This window comes from Anoplopoma fimbria, chromosome 19 (genome assembly GCF_027596085.1).
Source record: "Anoplopoma fimbria isolate UVic2021 breed Golden Eagle Sablefish chromosome 19, Afim_UVic_2022, whole genome shotgun sequence".
Classification (NCBI taxonomy): Eukaryota; Metazoa; Chordata; class Actinopteri; order Perciformes; family Anoplopomatidae; genus Anoplopoma; species Anoplopoma fimbria.
Window position 1 is genome coordinate 20,832,707 of NC_072467.1, and position 15,941 is coordinate 20,848,647.

General features: G+C 39.7%; 1 protein-coding gene across 1 annotated transcript in view; it reads right to left on the reverse strand.

The window, feature by feature from the left end:
- plxnb2b (plexin b2b) overlaps positions 1-15,941 on the reverse strand; it is a 114,376-nt gene that overhangs the window by 21,352 nt on the left and 77,083 nt on the right. The window contains 14 exon segments of the mRNA XM_054619226.1: positions 985-1,078; positions 2,457-2,639; positions 3,086-3,222; positions 4,063-4,168; positions 5,984-6,132; positions 7,348-7,532; positions 7,851-7,938; positions 8,451-8,546; positions 9,733-9,834; positions 10,194-10,305; positions 10,843-10,954; positions 12,355-12,514; positions 13,041-13,167; positions 14,372-14,472. Of these exon segments, the coding sequence (XP_054475201.1) occupies positions 985-1,078; positions 2,457-2,639; positions 3,086-3,222; positions 4,063-4,168; positions 5,984-6,132; positions 7,348-7,532; positions 7,851-7,938; positions 8,451-8,546; positions 9,733-9,834; positions 10,194-10,305; positions 10,843-10,954; positions 12,355-12,514; positions 13,041-13,167; positions 14,372-14,472 (1,752 nt within the window).

Sequence of the window (15,941 nt, forward strand, 5' to 3'; positions counted from 1 at the left end):
TGTGCTACCCATTTTAATTTAGTGATATTTAAATCTACATTTAGCAATAACTTCTCTTGTAACTAGGCTAAGTTTGAAGTTACGAGCAGCTGGTGCAACCAGCTCTAGAAGTCTATGTTTACAATTACAAACAAGAATTTCAGGCTCTTTACAGCCAAAAGAAAACCTCAGTTCTTTGAGCTGCTGACCTGACCTACAATGTAATCAACATGTTTTCACCACAAGCCAGCAGCCAAAAATATTTGGGCCTAGTTCAGTGGATAGACTTAAACCAAGAGAGGCTTATGAAGTTGACCAGCCAAGGCCTTTGAGATAACACTCTACATTCGCTGCTAGGTTGTGGCAGCCAGGAGTCTTTTCAAATCTCTCCGGTCCCCCGGGTAGCAGGGGACCAGGGAAAAAACCTTAATGCCAGTATTAAATTCAGCACTTTAAATGAAATGAACAAAATTGCTACTGCTTAACACTGCCCAGTAAACTGGAGGGTAGACAGCAGCACGCTGTGTGCAACTCATTCAAGGCAGAGTCAATCCATTGATTAAGCTGGACGAGGAACATAGTTGTTTCTTGATGAGGTAGAAACAGTGGCGCTGCTATCTGCAATCTTACAGGTTTTAAGGATTTATAGCCTAAGAAGTGGGATGAAGTAATACTGGCTTATGGACTCTCTCTGATCAGGGGAAGCATGGAGGAGTGCAGATGTGAGTTTGTTGGTGTGTGTGTGTGTGTGAATGCTTGACAGAGTTGAAATAAATCACCACCGAAGTTGTGGGCTCATGAGAAGTGTGGAGATCGATTGGACAGTGTTGCTACTGTGAGGCGGAGTAACAGATGGAAAAGTAGAAAGAAGAATTGTAAAACAGAGTTAGTGAGCAAATAAATTATAACTTTTAGAGGAGGATAATCAACGGGCTGATGGGGAGACGCTGATATTAAAGGAAGTAGAAAAACAGTCATGGTCAAAAACAGATATGGAAGACACACCTCAAAAGCTTTTGAATTCTCTCCTTCAACCTTAAGGACTGCAGTCTGGATTAGGTTAAAGCCGGAGCCGGTCACCACAATGTTCCTCCCTCCACTAAAAACACAAACACACACACAGATGTACAAAACACATTAAAACCTATAAATGCCATCTAAAAACAGATATCCCCAGCCAACCTCATCAAGACAAGCTCATAGAGAGAGTTACAGGAAGACAGACACACTTCTTAAATTGCACCTGGGGTCCTTTTCACCGGAGATGAAAACAAATTAGTTTAGCCTGAGAGCTACATCTATCTGTTGTCTGTTGTTCCAGGCTGCGTGCCTAATCACACGCGCTCTAGTGCTTTCAACTGCACAGAAAAAAGGAAGGTAACCGTCTAATGCATCCATTTTCAGAGATCATCAAGCAGTTTGGTACAACATCAAAGACTAGCATTTTGTATCCCCTTCAGCAAATCAGGAGTAAGTATGGGAAATATTCTGCACACATACACAAACAACTGGTATACTCTAGGAGGACAAATCTTACTTTAAATCAACGAAAACGGTTCTTGGCATTAATAACCTTTACCAAGGTTTCAGACAGTTGCCTTTCTAAGTGTTCAATTTTCCATAACAGTACTTTTCTATATGACCTTGTCATCAATGTCAACAAAGCTACCTTTTCTCTTCTTTTTTGGCTTCTCAACAAAAGCAAAGTGCAAAGTATTTTAGTCAACCTTGATGTTATTGTGCTATTTTTAACAATTAATCATTATCAAATTTTCCTCAACATATTTGTATCTGCAGACTCAGACAAGAATGACATCAATAAGGAAAAGAAGAGCGTGCATCCTACAGCTTTCCAGCATTCTACTGTACAGCCGTGCTAATTGACTTGATGATGAGGAGCATCAACTGGGAGCAGGAATTTGTTTAAATTTCCATGACAATCCACTCAATAGTCGCTGAGACATTTAAATGAGACATTCAAACTGACCAATAAGAACCCTGGGGTGGCGCTAGAGGAAAAGTCAATGGATTATCACAGGTAATGGCATTAACTTTCTTAGCTCCATGGATATCTGTACCGAATTTCATCCATCCAATAGTTGTTGAGATATTTCAGTCTGGACCAAATCGGTTGACCAACCAACATTGCCATTCTTAGAGCCACGGTCCACACCAATAGCTTGGCTGAAAACTTAAATCTAACAAAAATAATTTTAAACACTTGTGTTTGAGCGCATCTAAAATAAAAAAAGAAAGCGATCCCTTAAAAATCCCTGTAGCTGTTGTAGCGGACTTCCCAAATCTCTACAAAGAAAGTGAATGGTAAAACATGATGTGGACGGAACTTGAAAATAACACACTCTAATTTAAATTGAACTTTCATTCAACACTATACGTTTCCAGGTAAAATTAAATATCAATATTACAAACACTTTAATTCGAGGTAAAACGCAAGTATGCTGCTGTTTTATACTGACCAGACAAAGCTTTCTTTGGGGTGGTGGTCCAGCACGATGGGATTTTCCAAGAATTGGAAGGCACTTTGGATGGTTTTTATGGTATTCTTTCCATACCTCACTGTGATGGGGAGAGGGTCAGAGGGCACCTTATCTGTTCGGTATTCTCCTGTCCTGCAGGTGATCTCTTCTCCGAATTGCTTCCTGCAAAGACAAGGACATAATAGTAACTGGCTGCAGGAGTGGGGTCGCACAAGGTCACTGTGCAGTGGAAGCCAACATGGCAGCAGTCTGACAGCTTGTTAAATCCTGGCTTTGCTGCTCCTCTAGTTCGTTATTTTTCCGTTACCTCTGCCTAAAATGTCACCATGGACTGGGTTTGACAGAACACTGTTGGTCAGAACAGCGACGGCAAATGGTAGGTGAAAAAAAAAAATCCTGCTTATGACACCAAAGTTAAGGTCAATTCCATTTTTTCTGCAGAAATGTAAAAAAAGAATCAATTTATGGGCTTCAAAGTGTGCCTACTGTAGAATTAGCATAGAATACAATGTCTGAATAACAAGTAGCATTTATCAGTTGACGAGACTGAATTGAAAGAGAATTGGGCTTTGGCATGAATGACAATTATTGAGGAAAGGAGCCCTTACACAGTGCAGTCCACCCCTCCGATGGAAACCTGGACATCCTCCTTACTGCCAGTGTCCAGATATGTTCCAGAAATGGTAATGAGGGTTCCCCCAGCTTTCAGACCTCTAGAGGGTTTCACCAACTCTGGAATGGGGTCCTGGTGAGGATGGAGACGGGGTGCAAGGTGGCAAGACACAGCATGAATACATACTCGTCTTTCCCCCAAAAGGATTTACATGCACACACAAGCTCTAACCCACAAGTTCGCTCACACACGCAACAACAACACACACACACACACACACACACACACACACACACACACAATGCTATGTTATATAGTTACACACATTTCCTCTCAACCTCCTTGATCTCCAGCTCTCTATTAGAAACGCACCCACACACCCACACACCCACACACACACACACACACATCTGCCTCAATTTGCTGAGCAAACAGTTAGGCGGAGCACTCCCCTGTGGGGAAGCTTTAGCGGAGCTAGAGATATGAAAAGCCAGTTTAATACTTTAACAGGCTACAGCGTAGCTATTTGAGAGAAAAAGGGGGCCTACTGCACAGCATCTGGTTAAAGAGGAATGCACACACATTGTGGTTTTTCATACAGTGCATTACCATTGTAGTGTGACAGCATCTATGTGGTGCATTGACCAAACATTAGAATGTACATTCTGCATAAATGACATTCCCTTGGTATGTTCTGATAAGGAGCTCTCATCAGTTAGGAAATGGAAACATAATAGAGACCATAAAATAACAAAGTCAGCTGAAAGCTTTTAGATGAGTTTATTTTTTGGGTAAAGTGTTGTATGCCTCCATATTGAAAGTGTGTAGAGAGTGAGTGAATGTGTGTGTGTGTGTGTGTGTGTGTGTGTGTGTGTGTGTGTGTGTGTGTGTGTGTGTGTGTGTGTGTGTGTGTGTGTGTGTGTGTGTGTGTGTGTGTGTGTGTGTGTAAGTAGTGAAGTAGTGAGTATTTACCCTGTAGGTGAATCGCCAGGAAGAGGTTCCTCTCTTTCCTCCCTTAACCTCCACCTCCACCTGGCCCCATTTTTCATTGTCAACAGGGCCGATCTCACACACCACACTGAAAAGGATAACGTAAAACAATATATATTTAAGAGTTGTGCTGCAATTAACAATCATTTTAAAATATTTTATTAATTAATTGATTGTTTTTTTCTATAGAATAATTATGAAAAAAAAATGATATCCTGGAAACTTCAGGTGAGGTTAAGATACGGGGAATATTTGACATGCTGCCGTTTTTGTCCATTGACTAAGCAATTAACTGACTTGTTTTAACTACATGTAAGACCTGTATTCCAGATTAATGTTCAACCTCAACAGGCTTGAAAAAGCACTTGATCGGCATTTTCGGAACTTAAACAACTTCCACAAATCAAAACTTGTGGAAGTAAACAAAAAGGAACAAACACGTTCATCTGACAACCAAGCAGATATGAAGGCAGTATGTTTTTTAATGGCAGATTGGCTGCTTCTAGCATGTTAGAAATTGTGTCCTTTGGGAATTTTAATCACACTGCATAGTCTGGGAAAAGTGTGATAAACCACACATGTCCACAAGGAATATGTGTTGCTGATGAAACAGGTCAGCATAAAATGGCAAGCAGCATTCTGGATAACAGGTGGGCCACTAGTAGACAATTAACAGCTTCCACAGTGATGTGTGAAGGAATGAAATATTAAAGCGAGTGAGCTCCAACATGCTGTAGACCATGGAGGACAACTAACGACAAAATGAAGCCTACAGCCGGCATGTGAGCTCCAGAAGTGGATGATTTAAGGGTGAAAAACATTCCATCTGGTCTCATAAATCCTGGTTTATGCCTCATCATGCAGATGGCGGGGCAAGAATTTGTCATAAAATGTGGATCCATCCTGCCAGGTGTCAACAGTTCTGGTTAGTGGCTGCGGGGTGACGATGTGGATTTTCATATACCATTTGCATGAAGTGAATGCCGCTGTGACTGAAGTGCATATGCGAGACTTTAAGTATATTCCAATGTTTTTTTTGTGTCTGCAGCATGAAGAGGCAACCAAAAAGATGTGGCACATGTGTGACGCTATCAAATCAGTGCTTAGGTGAATTCATAGCTCAAGGAATTTAGGTTGTTCTGCTCATTTGTTGCAGCAGACAGTATTTAAAGACTGACATTAAGCAGTATGCTCTAGATGTGGAAAGAACATTTACTCAAGTACTGTACTTAAGTACAATTTTGAGGTACTTTCTGATACTAATGCAATTCATTTCAGAGGAAAATATATTGAAAATATATTTTTTCCTACCGGTGTAGTGACATTAAAAAAACATGTACAATTAATTGTTTAAGATTAAACAAATGGTTAGGGTTTTTTTTTTGCTTGCGATTGTTCAAGAAAGAGAAGTGTCTAATTTACTGACACCAGATGTCTATGAGTTATTAGAAGTTCCACTGAAAAGACAACCCCCCCCCCCCCAACTTATCTGATAGTTTATTTCTTTCCTACACCATTACTCATCTCACAACCCAAACTGTATATGCAGTTAAAATAGGCTCCACCACGACCAGAGCCAGTGAAATGCTACTTAGGCATTGATACGCCAGATTTAACAATGTTATAATGTAATATATAATAATACATCAGTCACAGCGGCCATTTTTCTTCGAAAACAAGTAATTTAGTTGTTTGTACGTCCACTGAAAAAGGGGATCAGACTACTTCTTCCACCACTGCTATTCAGATCAATACAGTAGCATAGTGAGCAAATTACAACATGAACCCTGGTAATCTTCCTTTTGGCAAACCTGCCAAACACAGTTTGACCAAAAGCAAACAACAGAGAAACAGTGCGTGTGCTGCTTCTGCTCATACATAAATACATTAAAGTGAGTGTTACCTGGTGGAAACAGAGTACTTCTCCTTCTGATGGATACAGGGCTCCCCAACCACAGTGATGCTTATTATGTCTTCCTTGTGGATGCCGAGGTTGGAGCCCCGGATGGTGATGGAGATCCCTCCCATCAAGGGGCCGAAAATAGGGATGATCTGTATGGGGAGATACAGTGGTGGTGGTGTGTGTGTGTGAGGGGGGGGGAGGGTTAAAAAAAGAAGGGATTTGAACAGATTAGTTGTGCAATAAGAATGTACAAGAGATTTATGCAGTCTGTTTAAGTCCGCTGAATGGTTTAAGTGTTTAATATTCAAGACCATGGTTGAGAATTACATCCATACTGCATGAGCCACGTTTGCATATATGTGTATGTATTAGAACAACAACTGATGCTGGATTTTGGATGTTGATACAAAAGATACTTGAGTATAATAATCTACATTATAACATATATGCTGATATGTTATGTGTGTTGATATTTTGAAGCTGAACAGTATTTTGTATTATCAAAAATGACCATAATAGTGGATTTGAGATAACATTAAGTATCACTGCAATTTCAATAATTTTGAATAATAACTATGAATAAAATCTAAACTAATGATTCAATTTTCTAGTTAATGGCATGTTAGCATGCTAACATATGCTAATTAGCACTAAACATAAAGAACAGATAAGGCTGATAGGAGTTTTGCAGGTACTTGGTCATGAACTAAAGTACAAATTGAAATTGCAGTGTGGCTTGATAATGGTGATGAATAACAAAAAAATCAGGTGATCGCCAAAGTTATTACGATTCATCTGGTGGGGGTCACATGTGTATACAAAATGTTGTGGCAATCCATCAAGTATTAGACAGGACATGGCACTAGAGGAATCAGTAAAGTCCATATGATTTATCCTCTGGGGACGATGAATGTCTGAACAAAATGTCAGGTCAATCCATCCAATAGTTGTCGAGATACCGACATAATCGATGATGTACATAAAAATGCTAGAAAACATCTAGCCGACGCACACACACACACACACTGTGATATCTTCATGTATCGGTCAGGCTGTTGTATGCTTGGTCATAACCTCTATCACATTGACATCAACGATTTTTGTCAATGACAATGAGACACCAACAATTAAGTGAGCAAAGAAGGAATTGATCCAATCTTGATTGTGCTGCAGATCAACTCAACGTGACCTCAAGGAGAAGCAACTCCTCCGTCGAGAGAAAGTGGAGAGGAAGTAAAGTGGTCCAATCAATAATCCAATCACCAAAGTCGCTGCCTTTTCACTGCTAGTCACAGGCCTTCATGCACGTACTGTCTCCAGTTCAAAGGTTGACATAAAGAGATGACAACACGGTAACTACTCACGCCAGTGATCTGGGGGTCGGGGCACTCGGTGTTGTGAGGTTCATCAGACCCTTGTTGGTCAGGATTGCAGAGCTTCTTGTACACACACGCCCTCTGCTTGGCGCACCACACACAGCTGTACTTTGGATCTGCATTCTTACAGAGACTACAGTCCTCCCTCCCCATGGAGCAGTTGTACAGAGTGACTATAGGAGAAATAGTGAGGGGGAAAACAATTAGCACATTTTGAATTATACCACTTTTCTCATACTTTTCATCTCACTGCATCTTCTTAAAACTTGAAGTTACATGACGAGGAAAATTAACTTTTGCTTGAATCCTTATTCTGTCAAAACATGTTTGGTGACTGAGTCATTACCAAATAAGTTTCAAATTATTTTTAAATTAAAGATTAAAGGCAGCCTCCTCAGATCTAATAGAGGCCCCACACTGGGACTAGCAGTGTACACACAGGGCATTAAAAATACTGTAAGATCTCGACATTAAAATGTGAGAGAGTGTACCATTCAGCGTGCTGTCCATCTTCTTGCCTGACTCTTTGTCCTTCACGTAGAAGAGAACACTGGTCTCTGGTGACTTGTCGTAAGAAAACTAAGAAATTGGAAGAAAATTAATTATTAATACAGAACCCAGTGATTAATGGCACTTAAGCTCTTCTCGGCAAACAGTGTGGGCTGCCGCTCCCTCATGCCAAGGGAGGAAAAAGAAAAAAAAATTTACACCCCGCCTGGCAGATTTTCAGCTGAAGAAATCAATGTTGGGAAAGAACATAGCTGGGGGCTAGGTACTGTTTGAGCCTCCAAATCACAGAATTCACAATGTGGAGATGCTGTTAAAATAACTCCAGTGAGGAGACTCTGTCCATTAGAGGGAGCTAGAGAATATCAAAGGGGCTGCTAAAGGGTGACTTGATTTATAACCCATAAAAACAAAGTCAGTTAATAGAAAGTTTGGATCTCGACTTTTTCACGACAGAGAGATTTAAAATCAAGTGGAGGACAAATTGGCAAGGAGCCATCTGAACTATCTCAGTAAAGGAACAAAATCAGCAGAGAGACAGTTGAGGGTCGTGCGTCAAGCAACTAGAAGACAGTCGTACTCACATTGAAGCCGCTGAAGGTGTAGAACGGGCCATCTTCATGATTTACGTCCTCTTCTGTATTTCTCATCAGTTCAGTGCCGATCGTGAAAAAACGATCCTAGAAAACAAAACAGAAAAAAAGAAATATGAATGGATTTATTTATGTAGATCCTATTTTATTGTTCTCTTAAGCTCCTAATTTTTTTCACTGCTGAGTAATAAATGTGAAAGACAATGTTGTACTGTGGCATGACTGGCTTCCTTCTTTTTGTTCACAACTGTATCAAAGTTTTCTATAAAAGAACATGACACACAGATGGTGTTAGCGAGGAGTCTTTAACATGTTTTTGTAATGGATACTAGTTATCAATTTGGTTGTTAGTGAAAGACGTCTGTTTCTGCTGTTGCTTTCAGTTTTTGCTGTGTATAAATACAGTTGTTTGCATATAGTTAAATACTTTTATAAAATTGGTAGCTCAAAACAAACAATCTGGTTCACATTCATGATATAATACCCACATACGACTGCTATGACCTCTAATTCCTTTGTCAGTATCGCTCAACGTCTGAGAAATATGAATGTAACACTTTTGTGTTGTCATGGTTGCTTAGCAATATGGTCACATTGCTAAAAATAGATTATGGCCATAAGTGGCCACAAGTGCGAAACCTCTCTCAAAAGCCATTGGCAACTAAAACTAAAGGACCGAAGAAAGTGGAGCAACATCCTCACCAAGCAACACATCTCCACAAATAAAGGGCAAGACTAGTATGAGCAGTTATCAAAGTCATCCTACTGACACTGTACAGTTTTCCAGTGGCTGCAAAATAGATGGCAGCATACAAATAATATAAATGAAGAACCAAATAATAAAAACAATAAACCATCAAACCTGTGATGGAAAAATACAAATATTCTAGCTGCTAGTTTGCGTTCCATAGCAACCGCCTCGGGGCGCCAATTGTGCAGGCAACTAGCCCAGGAGGGCCTCTTTTTGTGAACATTATTATTCATTAATAAAAAGACATTTAAATTGGATTTTATCTATCGCTGTCATACCGCCATACTTGATGAGCGTTTTATAAAAGCAATAGTTCACTTCAGACGGCAATATATCGTGATCACATAACGGATAAGGGGAGTAGCCCAACATGTGTATTTTTTTTGTCCCACTATGTCACCTCATGCTCTGATTGAAAACTGTGATCAATCCGGCTCACTGCCGGCCTAATGCCATACTGAATAAATGTTTAAAAGAGCCAGTTAGTTCTCCAGAAATGTTTGAAATTCTGTGTCACTTTACCTTGTAGAGGTCCAAATTGATCCCCTCGAAGCTGATACGAGTCTTGTAGCCCACGGGGATCAGCCCAGGATCTGGATTCTCAAACTTGGGACACTTTGATCCCTGAGAAGGCAACCAAACAAATCAGATACTCTCACTTTCAGTAATTTACATTTTAAATATGCCAACCACTTAACGGACACCCTCATCTGCAGTTACAGATAAGTGTATCGCTGAAACATCTGCTCACTTAAAAATTGATATCCTCCACCCTACAGTATTTGTCATGCAAGATGGTGCCAGCTGATACCGGGATTTGAGTTCTTTATTAATTTTCAGGGGAAATTTGGATCGCTCATGCGTCCCGTCACGTGTTGTTATTAGATGTGTCTTTTGAAACTTCTGCTACACTTTTTCCACACACAATCAGAGATGAAACTCCTTGACATGCCATTGATGTGTTAACACTTGAATAGACTCACCTGACGGTGCTTGATGATGTTGGTACCAGACACACTTTCGTCCATGTCGCTGCAGGTGTGATCTTTTGTGTTCCACTGGCAGCCCCACGAACTGGCCACACATGACATGCACCTGAGGACACACACAGAAAAATAGACAAATAAAAACCAAAGATGGGAAAATGCTTTCACGGGCATATAGTTAGGCAGTCGCACACACACAAAATCACACACACAAACAAAATCTTAAAACATGCAAACTCATCAAAGAGCGTTCGGCAAAAGAAATCCATGGTCGCTGACAACGAAATGGATCTCTGCAACTTCACATAAGCAAAGCTCATTCATCACACATTCCTTGGCATGAAAGAAATGAAGAAAAAAATAAGGAGGGGGGAAAAAATATGGCGAGATCGACTTTCATTTTTTGATTAATGAAAAGGAAACTGAGGCAATTTCCTCGGCTTGGTAATAAAAGGAGGAGAGAAAATGCAAGAGGTGCATTCAAAATTACCATGCATCACAATTTACAAATACAGCCTTGATCTCTCATCTGTTCATGCACGGTGATACATTTACATCAAGGTTGTCAGTTGATGCTGTGTTCAGTGTCACTGTGTATTTTCAGTGAGTGACAGAGCAGAACTGATAGATTAAGAGTCTGACTCACGGTGTGTTTTCGGATTTTCTCACTGTGGCAGCACAGTTATAGAACTTGAACTCCCGCGTAGCCAGCTCCACAGTCTCGTTGACGAAAATCCTGACGGCCACGGCCACAAAGTCTGAGGACGCAACAAAGGATGTGTTCAAATGTGCTTCTATAGCTTTTGGTGGGATACGAGTTTGACACATTAATGAAAGGGGATGGTGTCATTGGGAATAATTCTGAATATTCAAGACCTCCATCGTTCATGAGAAGACAAAACAACACAGGAAGGAAAACGTATTCTGACACACAAGACAGGATCTTTAAATCATTTTTGACAGTGGATGGCCCTCAACTACCTTTATACTTGTTATGTATTAATGTATTCATGTAATCAGACTTAGAGTCTACAGCCATGCTAGTGCCTGTGTAAAGCTGTACTTATGCACAGAAGTACTCTGAGCTAAATGCACCCGTCACCATGCTTACATGCTCACAATGATAATGCAAACATGATTATCATTTAATATTTCAGTTAAGCATGTTAGCGTGAATACATTTGGTAAAAAGTAAAAACAAACACAGCCGAGGCTGATGGGAATTTCATTAGTTTTCAATAAGGTAAGGTCTGCACACTTACTCCGTGCCACAAATAAACTACTATGTTTCCTACTTGGATCTTCAACAGGTCAGAATGTTTGAAAAGTGGAAACCACACCCATATTCATACATCACGCACACCAACAGGCAAACAAGCTCTGTGATGGCAGGTGGGGTTTATCCCAAAAAATGGGTGAAAAAACACCCTTAATATACAATTCAATCTAGTACATAGAAAATGTACCCAAACGACATATCAAACATATATTTTATTTAAAAATATTATATCATATTCATCATCATGTATATCAAAAACTTCATCACCTCGGTTCAAAAATATTGCATTAATTCAAGGAAAAAAAGGGAAAGAAGAAATCTTGAATTGGGTCGAAACATTCATCTAAAACAAGTGATCTTTCTCAATAATTAGTTATAATAACATAGTCGTTAATAAACTTTTGTGGCATGAAATGAGTGTACCGGTGTTACCTTTTTTGATTATTGACTCCGTTTTTCTGATAGCCTTGAATCTACCTGATGTGCGTATAATGAATCTTCTTCAATGTCATTTTTTTAAAATTCATCCCGTGAGGGACATGGATGTGTGTACCAATCAGCATAAAGTAAAATAATAAAGCCCATAAAAACAGACTCTGGATAACAGGACGTCTCTATAATACAAGGCCACAAGACTCGCTAATAACCAAACTCTGTTGAGCGGTGGTGGTTTAGTGGTGCAAAATTCCAGACAAATACACAATTAATTAAAACTTAGCAGACATGCTGTAAACCTGGGTCTGGGGGCCCTGAGGCTGTTTGCCCACTTTACCTGCTTTGTCCATCAGTGATACAACCTTGGTTATAAAGGATCACAACAGACACAATTGCCTTGACAAAAGGATGTATGGAATAAAATGATAATTATAAAGGCCATGCCTTGATCCTCAGGTGTAGGTGGAATAAGCGAAGGCTCGGGTAGATCGCAGGAGACCTGACCAGAGTCAGACATGGTGCCTTCACTATCGAACGACTTGATGGAGCAGAGCAAACGGTCAGAAACCCCGATCGCAGGAAGGGAGGGGATGTTGATCTTCACCTGAACACAAAATAATGAATAAAGGATTTGAACGTGGTTGAAACTGAGTTCTTCACAGAAATGATAGTTGCTGAGTATCACTTTAATTGAAATGAATTTCCCTGCTCAGTGTATGATTCTGATCTCTGTATAACTGTTTCCTTTTAAAGCCCGGAGATTGATTGGTTGCTGTTTGTGGATATACAAGAGTGAGTCAGAAAGGGGGGGACAGAGAAATAGTCAGGAATGAAAAAAAAAAAAAAAAAACTTGAGAGAGAAAGAGCACAGGAGAGGCTCTCCATCTTCAGGCTGTGAGCACAATCAACCAGGTCGGTTATAATAAGCCAGTTTGGAGTTTTCTGGATGGATCGATAGTGAGGCAAGAAGACCTAGAGCCCCGGGTCTCTGTTTCACAATGGAAACAGTTTATTACTCAGGCTGTGCATGTTTGTGTGACGTGCATGTAAGAGCGTTCTGCAGAGCGAGAGAGACGGGGAGAGAAGCAGAGAACAAAGAGAGTGAGTTGGGAAGAGAAGCGGCGCAGTACCTTCTGAGTCTTTTTACAAGAAAGATTCGGGGGATAGAAGGAGACAATCTTGACACACTGCTGCCTTGGGCTCCACAGCCAGCCATTCTTCTCCTCCGCCCGTCGGCACTCAGACCTCCTGGTGCACCTTCAGACGAAGGATGAACAACTCCCATCAGCCTCTGCTCAACAACCCCTCGACGCTTTTACAGTACAAGGCCTCAAAAAAACTAACCCCAGCGACTCAGACAGATTTTCAATGTGCTTCTGTCAATAACAACCTCATGCCCAAGCGACTTCAAGCCGGGGTCGTGCAGATTTCCAAGATTAAGTTTTATATAGCTATGAAAAAACTCTAAATGCCCTCATTGATATGTGGTTTTGCAGTGTGAAATATATGAAATAACATTTGATAATGAACAGTATGATTTGATAATAGTACATTGCACAGGTGAAGGAACAAAATACAAAACATAATCTTGAATTACAATGCTATTTTGTCATCATGATCTGGGTATAACACAATTAAAAATAAAATGCACATTATAAAGGGAATAATATATACCTCAGACAGAGATGATGTCAATAATGTGCAAACCAAAAGGAGAACACAATATAATAAATTCATGTCCATTTAATATTTTTCAAAATGTGGAAGTTAAGTAAGGTTGCAACTAAGGATTATTAAATATTTATCTAATCATAGACCAATAATCATATTGTCCAAGAAACATCTGAAAACAGAGAAAAATGGCCGTCACTGCTTCTTGGAGCTCAAGTTCTTGTTATTATATGTCTTGCTTTATCCGACTCACAAGCAGAAATATGAAGCTGGCATCATCAGATGTTTTGTTTTGAACAATGAGAGAAAATATTATCAAACTGGTCGCTGATTCATTTTCGATCGACTGATCAATAAATCTGCTGAACGTTGCAGCTTTAAAGCTTAGCAAGGAGCGTGCATTGTTTCTGAATAAGAGTATCAACAACTTCAAGAGGGACACAATGTTTTTCTGATATTTTTTTCTCTTTCCTGTAAACTCACATCCCTGTAAAATACATGATACATACCACCCCTTCTACCCTCCAGACCCTGATAAATATAGGCTGATGAGAGTAAATTGCACAGACTGCCTTTCGCTGCATGAGGCTGACAAACAGCTTTAATTCCTTACGGCTGCACGGACAACAGGAGATGGAATATAAACACAGAGGGGTACTAAAAGTGTCTGCAATAAAACACTGAACAAATACCCTGCTGTGTTTTACAGATGGAATTGCATGTGTGGGTGTTTGTGTTAGTCTGTCGCTGTCTGCATGTTTTTTTTTTTAAGTGCGTGTGTGATCCTCACCTGCCCTCCAGGACACACCAGCCGCAGTAAGGGTCCATCAGTTCCACACATGATTGGCAGTCCTTCTTTTGGAGGCACATCTGCACCGGCACCTTGGTGATCTGGAGCATAGCAACATGAAATATGATCAAACAGCGCACCTTAAGGGAGACACTGCTCGAAATATGAGGCATTTAAAATACGGCTATAAATGATCCTTGGTTTGTTGCAGGTGTGCAGAGTGGGAGTAAAACACGTCCTGGCAAAGCACCGTGACTTCCTGTCTCTCATGACTGCTCCCCATGTTCTATTACTGAAACAATTGCCTCTCTCTACATGCTAAATGTTTATTGTCCCTAGTGGTGGAAAGCATCTAAGTTAATTTACTTTACATGTGCTTGAGTGCTTAAACATTTTCAGAAAGGGCAGGTGTGTAGGCAGGATTTGAAATTTGACATAACATAATCTAAAGTCTTCCAGAGCTCTGAATCAAATTTCCGAGTTGTTTAGCGATTCAAACAGACTGAAAGAAGGAAAAATGAAATTGCAACTCAGTCTTATATCAGGTTACATATAGTGCAATCATCTTATAAAATAAGAGACGGTGTTATAGATTAAAGTACCCAACAGTAAATAAGGTTTGTAGACTTGGCTCCACGTCAACCAACTACAACATTAACCGCTGCTTACACATTAGTGCATCTGTAATAAAATGCCAGTATTGTAACATATGAAACAACAGCACATTCTGAAAGGGAAAATTCTATATAAGAACTTTTGATTCCTAAGGACATATGCTGAAAATACTTTTACTTTTACATTTTGGTATTTCTACTTTTACTTCACTAAGAAAGATCAGAGTACTTCTTGCTCCACTGATTTTACCCCAGTGTTACACATAAAATATTTGACATAAGACAAAAACGCTTTTTATTTCAACTTCTTTTCATCAGTCCAAGAAAACAACACCATCAGCGATCAACTAACTGGTCATCAATCTTCCCTCGCTGTACCCCACCCTTTTCGGTTTCTATCGCAAAAAAAGGTCTACTGACAATCACACATGCTCTGCAATAGAATCACTGCACCTTGTACCATATATAGCAGATTTATAGTCAAAAACATATTGGCCATATAATTTACAGCAGTCAGTGACAGTTACTTGGCTTTTAATAAATATATGTGAGTCATCTAGTTCCTCTCTTTCTCTATATATATAGTTTTTGTATTTATTTAATACATTTATTTATGTTAATTTAATTAATTAATTAATTTATTTATTTATTTATGTCCCAATCAAGATCAGAAAATATGACTTCTATTCAGTTAAAGCTAGACAGACAGTGTGTGAACAGTACTCTCTTCCTGTGTCTCAAGGACATGTGATGAAGTAGATATTTCTGCTTCAATGTTAATCAATACAGCTGTTGTACTGGTGTTTAACTCTTTACTCATGTAACTGCAACTCAAAGCATCTTTTTGTAGGGTTTAAGTCTCCATTCTTCAGTTTCACATGACTAAAGTGATTGTGTCTTTGGGTCTGAACGCTGCCAAAATGTGGGGTAACCTACATGCCTGAACGCCTCCTGCG